Source organism: Cannabis sativa, chromosome 7 (assembly GCF_029168945.1).
Source record: "Cannabis sativa cultivar Pink pepper isolate KNU-18-1 chromosome 7, ASM2916894v1, whole genome shotgun sequence".
NCBI lineage: Eukaryota > Viridiplantae > Streptophyta > Magnoliopsida > Rosales > Cannabaceae > Cannabis > Cannabis sativa.
The window spans coordinates 12,219,924-12,229,963 of record NC_083607.1 but is presented as its reverse complement, the minus strand read 5'-3'; the positions used below and the strand labels follow the sequence as shown (position 1 = coordinate 12,229,963).

Here is a 10,040-nt window from a genome sequence, read left to right as displayed (position 1 = left end):
TAAAACACATGGATTACCACTATTAACTTTGTGAGTTGGAATCCAAACTTTGTAACTCTTGAACATTGAAGAATCAAAGTGGAACGAGGCGAGCTCGAAGAGGACGTACCCGCACAATTTCGGGGAACCTCTATAAAACTGGTGTTATCTCTTCCTTTACTTTTCTGAAATTTCTATATTGTGTGTATGTAATTTTCTGGGTTGTTGTGTTGATGTTCTTCGTGTTCTTCAGAGAAGAACACGAAGGGGAATGCTTTGGCTTGGGGTTTAATTAGATCTGGGCAGTGGGTTGTTTTCTGGGCATTGGGGTTATTAAGTTGCAGTTGTTGCTGCTGTGTTCTTTAGAGAAGAACGAAGGAGGATGCTAGATTTTTTGGGTGTAGCCGTTTGAGCGTGAAAGATAAAGAAATCATATATATACATATATGATTGATATTAGGGTTTTCTAGATATATACCGAAACGACCTGTAGTAATTGGAAAGCCGTTGGTTTTCTTTACTGAAGTCAAACAGGGGCTTTGACTGGGGTGAAACCTCATATTTGACCTTGGCTTTTTTTATTTTTGTTTTGCTGTGTGTAGGGACAAGCAGGAATAAAAATTCCTACAGTTTTTGCCACGGACCTTGGAGGAAATCTTATTTTCAAATGATCTTATTTATTATTTATTCTAATGTATATTTATTATTTATTTTGGATCTTGTCGTTGAGAATTAGAAGTTGATTTTTTTCTCTCTAAGAAAAGAAATATGAACAAATTATTGCCATGTTTTTGATAGAGGTTCATATTGCTAGCCTTGGTGTAATTTATTTATATGATTGCTTCCATACTCAAAGCTTTAAATTTTTGTTTGATACCTTGTTTCTTTATTATAAACTTATGAAAATTTGGTACTTTTTATATTCAGGGAAAAATTAATACATTGATCATTGATATTAATTTTTTATTCTGTTTCATACACACTGTTCTCTCTCCGACTGTAAGTCTCTCCTTGAATTATGGTGTTTGTATTGTTAAGTTGTATTCTTCTTTTTTTTTTTTTCTCCTTTTCAAATGATCTTATTTTCAAATAATAATAATTGAGCCTTTTAGAATTTAGAGTGATAATGATTGTTTGTTGATATATTTTGCTCATTTTTAAGAGCTTTCTATTGTTAGTTTCAAAATAATTGTGCAAGTAATACTCTCAAACTTACATAATACTTAACAATCCTTATTTTAAACGAAAAAATTCTCTAACTTAGCTGCATATCCCCATTTTTTGACTTTTTCATTGTTATTTATATAATAAAAAAGTTATATATACCCAACAGATCTTTAACTTATTCACATCTACTTTAATTTTTTTTAAAATTTTGTATTATTGATTTAATATAAAAATTATATACAACTAATCATTATATTTTTTTTATTTTCATTAAACCTTAAAAATCAAACAAATAATTAAAATAAAAAATATCTATCTCTTTATTAATATCGACTAAATCATAGCATACCACACTTATGATTCATCAGGCATTGCTTCACAGTTTATTGGATTGGTAGTGAACAATTCTTCATTAGTTGTGATATATATATATCTCCTCTACTTATTAAGATAGTATTTATTTAAATGTCCAATCGTTGTTTATAAAAGTACTATATATCCTCAAAATATAACAAATTCATTAAGAATTTAATATAAGAAAAGAGTAACGTAAATCCAAAACATTTGATCCTATTGAGATTAATACATTAAATTCATCATATTTTTTTTATTTCTCTATTTCATCTATTTCTATAGGTCTAAGAATTAAATTCAAGTGAAATGGATGAATAATTTATTTATGGAGTTATTTATGTGTACCTTCCACCAACGTTAGAATACAAGGTTAAGATAACGTTTCACTATGCTTATTTATATTTTTCATGAAGTTTTCTATATTCAAACTTTCACTAATAGTACTTTTCTCTTATTTTAATTAAGATGACATTTTTCATTTATTTTCGTTACATAATATTTCTTTTAAATTTTTCAAAATGCATATATTAATCCTTTTAATTTTCCCGAAATAAAGAGTAAATGTTAATGTCATATGTTGTTATGACTTATGATAATTTATTTCCTCAAAGATAATTATTATATGAGTATGAATATATTGAGATAAACTTACTTTTATTATTAATAACAATGTGTATATAAAAAGTTTACATACACAATTATGACATTTTTAACAAGTTTACTTTTATAAAACAAATCGTTTAAAAAATAATTTAAAATTAGTTACCGAGTTTTTTTAAAAAAATCACTAGCACTTAAATAAAACTAATATTTACGTGGCTAACTTTCATCTAGTATATATATATATATATATCAATTTACTAGGCGGCAACTACGTGCAAAGCACGTTGTATCTTATTTTTTGTTTTTCTTTTTTAGATTTTCATATCTATATAAAAAATTAAATAAGTTATATTTTTTATTATAATTTTTAAATTATTACTAATATGTAATTTATAATCTGAGATGAAGATTTAGCAATTTTTTCTTGTTTTCCTTTTTCAATAGAGTATACATTAAAATTCTTATATATTTGAGTGTTTATCTTCTCTTGAATATAATAAATTTATAGTATCCAACACTTTGTTAACAGTTCATTAGAAACACTTTTAATATATTTAGTCTTTTCTTGAGAAATAAATTATAAAATTGGTAGTATTGTCATTTATTTGACCATATATTCTTGCACTAAATAGATACATCATAATTATAAATCTATTTTTTGTATTTAAAATATTTAATATAATAATATAATATTATTTATAAGTTTTATTGTATATATTAACATAAAATATTATATTACATATTAAATTTTAAGTTCTATTTCATCCGATAAAATGTTTAATTAATTTAAAATATTACATAAGTTGTTATTCTAATTTTTACAATATTTGATATATGTAATTTATAATTTAAAATGCAGATGTAGTAACTTCTTTTTGTTTTACTTCTTTAATATAATATAAATTGAAATCATTGAGTCTTTATCTTCTCTTGATCAACATAAATTTATAATATCTAACATTTAGTTGTCAATTCATTAGAAACACTTTCAATATATTTATTATTTTTCTAAAAAATAAATTATAAAAATTAGCATTAGTATTCAATTATTAATTATTTTAGTATATAATAAATAAATAAATATGTGTATATTAAAATCATACTTTTTTAGAATATTCTATTATTTTTGTTGCATAACAATCCAAAATTTATTTTACTTTGTGACCAAACATAATTATAGATATGCTTTAAGTGTTGTCTTTTATTACAGTATATACTTTGCACTGAAAATATATTTATATTTACATATATGTTAAAATATATTTGCTTACATATAAATATATATATATAATACTTTGTATTATTGATGAAAATTTAATATTTTTGATCTAAAAAATACAATATTTTTTAATTTGATGGTTTTTCCCACAATTAAAGAAATGTTCGCTACTACGATTTATCTTGTTTAATTATAAGTCACGGTTAAAATTAAAATCGTGTATTATTAGAGTTAGTCCCACATTGTTAATGTGTAGAAATAAATTGTGATATATAAGATAAATGAGTTACTCCTCCCATTGCTAATTAATTTTGAGATAGAACTTCATTCATCTTATTTTTAAATTCTAACATGTATTTAGATATTTAAAATATTTAAATCATTATTTTAAGTTCATTGACAATATAAATTTAACTAATTATTATATATATACAATAATTATTCACTATGAAAAATTTATTATTGTCCTTTCAAAATATAATTAATCTATATATACACATAAAAACTAATTTATTATAACAAAAAAAAAAATACTAATTATATATTTTTAATATAATTTAGAACAACAAATAAGATACGAAAGACATAAATGCATAATGCACCCTTATTTCCACTAAAAATTCCTCCAATTATACTATATATATTTTAGCCGTAATTTCTCATCATCTTCTCTAAATCTATAAGCATCAAGGTTCTATAATAAAAACTAATCATTGGCTTTCTCTCAATCATACTTATCTCATATCATTATATATTTTATTAATTTTAAAAGTTTGATAATATTCTACACAAGTAAGTTAATTAAAAAAAAAAAAGGTAATTAGTAAATGAATGATATAATAGTATAAAATAAGGGTGCAAGATATAAATTATGTTATTATATCTGAGTAATTTAATTATTATTATCATTATTACTATTAATATTTTTTTTTAAAAAAAATAATTTCAAAAAATACCACCAATAAATAAAAAAATTGAAAAGAAAACAACTTAATAAATACAAAATGTTTAACAATAAATAATATCAATGAATATTTACCATCTTTCAAAAAAAAAAAAATCAATATTTACCAAAATACTTTTTACTCTTATCCATTCTTATTTCTCATATATCATATTTTAATGTATTTTACTGTTATCTTCGACCCAAAACCAAAACTTTATCCACCAGTATAAGGCCTCTATCTTTTTAACTCTTTCTTGAACACCTATTATTCCCTCCATACATCATCCCCATAGATTGAATTAATTTCAGTCATTTTTTATTAGCCCAACCAAAAACTAATGAAATTTTGGGCAGAAAATTTTGCATAAATTATTAGGAGGAATTTCAATAATTTAAATCCAGTATTTTTTTCCTATACCCTAGGCTAAGTGATCCTGACAAAAAATAAATAAAATAAAATAAAAAAAAATAGTGGCAATTTGGCATCTATAGAATTGCGTATAAGTTTGTTTCTCGGCTCAAGACATGCTTTCGATTGGAGCCTTAGTTTTCGACAGATTCCAAGTTCTTGATGACTTTCCAATCGAGTAAAAACATAATTATACAATTTGGAAGAATTGTCACTATTATTCTTAGATCAGGGTTACCTATACATAACTCTCTCCTTCTAACATTTTGTTGAACACTCGCTGCAACATTAAAGTGTATGATTCAAGGAATTCTATGAGGGATGAAAAGATGTGTTTTACAAATATACAGCAGATATTATATGTACACAATTAGTGTAGTTGATGATCACAATATATAAAAGATGGTTTGTGCCAATAAGTGCTTATTTGCCAATAGTTGTATTTATATGTGGAAGGATGCAACTCTTAAAAAATGCTATTTGTAATTTATACTTCTGTTAAAATTAATTTTTTTTTTTGAGAATATTCTGTAAAAAAACAAAAGAATCTGTTAAATGCACAACAAAAATAGTTAGATAGGCATTTATATAATAGGTAAGATAGGTGTATGCATGTGTTTGTATATACAACTGTGAAGTGAGCTCGTGAAGAACTCGGTTCCATGCAAAAACACCTTAGCTGTCAAAAAAATAAATAAAAAAAATGTTTGTTTATATAATTAAATTACTAAAAAAATTAGTTCATTGTTGTAGTGACTGGAAAATATTATTCAAAATCCTAATTCTTTAGACAGATTTGGAATTATCAAAATACCCTAATCAGAGAAAGCGCATGCAAGGTCACATAAATAATAATAAATAATTATTAATTTATATTGAGTTGGAATAATAAGATCTCTCTCTCACTCAATTCTATATTGACTTTCCTTTGAAAGAACAGAGAAATGACATCTTATGCCCATGTGCATCACTGCCACTATAATATGCCTCTTTCTATCTCCCTAATTAAGTTTCACAATTTAGACCTTTCTGTAAACTCTCACATCTATCCAACTCATGACCTCGAAGAAGACAAACCCCAACCATTTACTTATAAGACTTCTTACACGGATGTGGCACTTGGGAGAACCCAAACCAAAACAATCTCACTTTCTCTAAATAATTTGTTATAAATATATATATATGAGTAAATACATGTATATTTTTAATTTAACCGTTTATATTCATTCTTTTCTCAATTCTTCGATCTTTCACTTTCACATTTTAAAGTCTCTCAAATCATTAATACTATTATTACCCTTAAATGGAATACACTTGTTGGGGATGACTTAAATTCCTTCGGAAAATTAGTCTATTATTGTTTTTTTTTTTTCCCTTCCTTCTCTTCCACAGTTTCCCCTGCAAACCCTAATAAAGTCAACAACTAGTTCTATAAAATACCTTAAAATGGAAGAAGAGAAACAACCTAGAATAATCTCCTTGTCTCCTGTGTAGTACTACCTATGCCCTAGGAAAAGTTAAGGTTTCTAGGGGGAAATATATATACAAGTTATACTTTTCTGCCTCTATACATAAATATACATATAACTAAATCTACCACAGATTAATTTACATCAACTACATAACTAGAAAATATATATATTAATATAGGGACAACAGTCCTGACGAAAAGCCAGAACTTAATTATACACACTTGAACAAGAAACACAAGATGGGTTGATAGCACCTAAAAATCGTGATGCAATAATATTCTGCTCGTGAATTTATAAATAATTTATAATGTATATATGTACAAATGAGCAATATTTGGGAAATTGTTAATTAGATTGATTCCATATAGTTGGTGAGTTTTTTTTGGAAGGATTTAGAGAGAGATAGAATAAAAGTGAGAGAGCTAACACAAGTATATGGACGTATTCGAAGGAGCATAATTATATAGACAGTGTAAGTAGATCTACTGATTGGTGTGATGATAATAATACAAGAGAAAAGGGAATCGATGTTGGGATGTATCTGACTCTATATGGTTTTGAGAGACTCATCATGTCTTTGAGTGTTTTGTGGGTTGGTTTAGTAGGAAATTCTTGTTTATTTCTAATTTGGAATGTCAGTGAGGTATACTCAATGGAAAAATGTGCTCATTCTAATCCATGCATTTTTTGGTCAGTTCCTATACTCCCCCTTAACCTCACCCATATATACACATAATTAATCTTATATATATAAAAATATATATGTATACCTCTATTAATCTTTCTCACCAAAAAAAAAAAATTGTCTCTCCCTATGTATAAACCTATATTTATATAATATAACATTAATAACTAACAAACAAAAATACCCTCTTTGTTAGTGACTTTTCAAAAACCAAGATGTTCCATCTTAAATATTATTACAGAATAAAAATAATTCTCTTCACATGCTTGTATGCTAGTATATATTACTTTTCTGTGCCTAATGTTCACGTAATAGTAACTTATTTCAAGACTAGATGTAGATCATGAAGAGCAACTGATTACTTAGAAACCTAACTATTAACTTATTAGTGTGCTATACTGCTATTATTTGATTATTAATTAAGAAATACTATTTCGTAATGTTAGTAATCAGTAATTAACTCTTGTTTAGTTTTGTCTTGACATGATTAAAGGTAATTATGTTTGGAAGAGTACGGTATATCGATATCAGTCAGTTTAGTACTTTTCCTAGAAAACCCAAGAATTATCATGCAAGTATGGTATACATCATCATATATGTTTATATATATATATATATATATTATTCATATTTTAAAATGTTTCTCTAAGTATTTCTTAATTAGATTTTTTTTTTTGATAGAATTTTTGATCAAGATATAATTAGTACAAGTAGTAGCTAGTATATATATTATAGCATACATATATACCATTGTATTGTATACATTTGAAAATATATATTTCAAAGGAGACATAGGGGCTATCCAAATCGACCATGGAATAATTGAATATGTTATATAAAGATATATATATATATATATATACATTGAAATCACCGATATTAAGAACAAGGACAATGCTCTACTTACTGTAAAAATTTATATATATATATATATATACATATACACGTAATTAAATAGATAAAATGAACTACTGCAATGATAATGGTGATTATCCAGTCATCTGAATGTAATTATACTTTTATAAACAGCAATAATATTGAGCTTTCACGCTTTTTTGTCATATCATTATCAATATTGTATAATTTGTTGTACCCTGCAGAGTGATCAAACTCAGATTTAGGCAAACATGCCATGGCATGGCACTAGATTGTGATCAAATTAAACCCCAAAAGAAGAGAAAACTAAAGGTGGAAATTTTAACCAAACAAACAAAGATTGAACAAACGGAAGGTACAAGAGAGAAAAGTCACATCTATAATATTTGTATGAAAAGTAAAAACTTCGATCGGATAATTCTGAAATTCTACTTTACCTTAGGTCGGTCACCAAGCCTGAGCTCAAGATCTAATTCTTCTATAGAACAAGGGCTAAGTTCATCAAATGTAATTGACTCATCTGAACATGGCTCAATTCTTCTTCTCTTGCAACTCATCAGTAAACCCTCTTTATCTTTATTACTATTACCAGATTCAGTTTGAATTGCATGACAAACCACCAAATTCAAACTTACTGACAAATCAGTACTCTTCACATAGTCCACCTTAGTCGTTGTGCTACTCCTTCTACAAGATCCAGATTCCACAGTTATTGATGAAATATTCTTGTGATGATTAGGATCTCTCATATGATCATTTTTATGATCATTGGAGTCATGGAAATATTTGTCAAAGTTTGACCAGGACTGGTGTGAAGGGTTTAGAGCACTACTATTAGTACTATTGGAAGACTTCTTAGTATTTTCAACTACAAGAGAAGATGAAAAGAAAGGAGGGACTAACAAGGTTTCTGCTTGTTTTCCACAATTCTGTTTTTTATTGTTATTATAAGAAGAAGGTGATGATGATGGAATAAAACCTACTTCTGGAGCAGGGTCAGTAATATTAGGGTTAGGATCATAAACAAAGGCACAAACTTGAGATGATGGGCCATATTGGCTGGGAGGGCCAAATGATGTGGTGGTAGTGGTAGTGATCAAAGGATTTTGATGAAGATGATGATGATGGTGAAGATGATGAAGAGCCATATTATTATTATTATTATCGTTGTTGATATGTTGATTTTGATTGACGATTTCGCGGTGATGGAGCTCCGGAGACTGCTTTAGTCTAGCCCTATCTCTCCTGTGCACATTCATGTGGCCACCAAGAGCTTGAGCTGAGCGAAATTCTCTTCTACAAAAGCTGCAAGAGTAAGATCTCGGGGGCCATATGCAGCCGCCGAGAGGCCCTGCAGCGTCTTCTGCGAAAGCTTGCTCTTCCCAGGAATCATCATAAGAAGAAGCAGGGTTTTTGGGCACCATAAGATGATGAGGGCTGCTACTACTGACAAGGCCATGCTTTCTCTTTGCCCACACCCAGTGCCGAGCTTCTTCCATAGAACTAGATTATACCAACAAAATATCTTATGATGGATAATAACAACAATAATAAGTAGTAGAAGCAGCAGAACTATATATTATGAGTAGTACATGATCTGTAAGGATATGGACATAACTAGAGGTATGTACAAGGATACATAGTGGTGCAGATCAAGATAGATCAAAGAGGGGTTCATATGAGATAGCTAGCTAGGTAGATAGGTTTCTTAAGGACTTGTTTGGAAGGTTTGTAAGTTTGGTGGGGTTACTCTACCCTCTTGTTGTTCAATATTTCTGTCTTACAGCAGCTACTCTTTTGGGATTTTCTGCTTGGCTTCCAAACACATTCCGTCAGTGACTGAAAATAATGAAATTATTAATTATTTATTATAATTTTTTTAACCAAAAAAAAAAATATTGTGTATCTTTCTTCTAAGGATGGAACAATAGAGTTTAGAAAATCCTTGATGTGGGCCCTTTTATATGAAGAAGAGAATATGATATGCAGACAAACTGGAACACTCTGACTGAATTGATTTTCTCGTAGCTAGCGCTCATCTCAAGCAAGAAAAGTGGCAATTATGCTTCAATAATTGTGGGTCCTTTATTTATTAATTCATAATTATTTTGTGGTACTTATAATAGATGCTACACTACCGAGAGATACCTGTTGTATATGCATATAATAATGTTTGTAAAAATATGCATATATATATATATGTATATCTATCTATCTGTGTATGCATGTTTGTATATGCAACTCTGAAGTGAGCTCGTGAAGAACTGGGTTCCATGCAAAAACACCTTAGCTGTCAAAAAAATAATAAAAAAATGTTTATTTATATAATT

The 10,040-nt window shown here is 27.5% G+C and overlaps 1 protein-coding gene across 1 annotated transcript; it reads right to left on the bottom strand.

Moving 5' to 3' along the window:
• Window positions 1-7,821: 7,821 nt before the first annotated feature.
• LOC115697899 (zinc finger protein 10-like) lies at window positions 7,822-9,595 on the bottom strand. The gene has a single exon (XM_061101653.1). The coding sequence runs from the start codon at window positions 9,207-9,209 to the stop codon at window positions 8,139-8,141; it is 1,071 nt and encodes a 356-aa protein (XP_060957636.1). The 5' UTR covers window positions 9,210-9,595; the 3' UTR covers window positions 7,822-8,138.
• Between the last annotated feature and the right edge of the window lie 445 nt (window positions 9,596-10,040).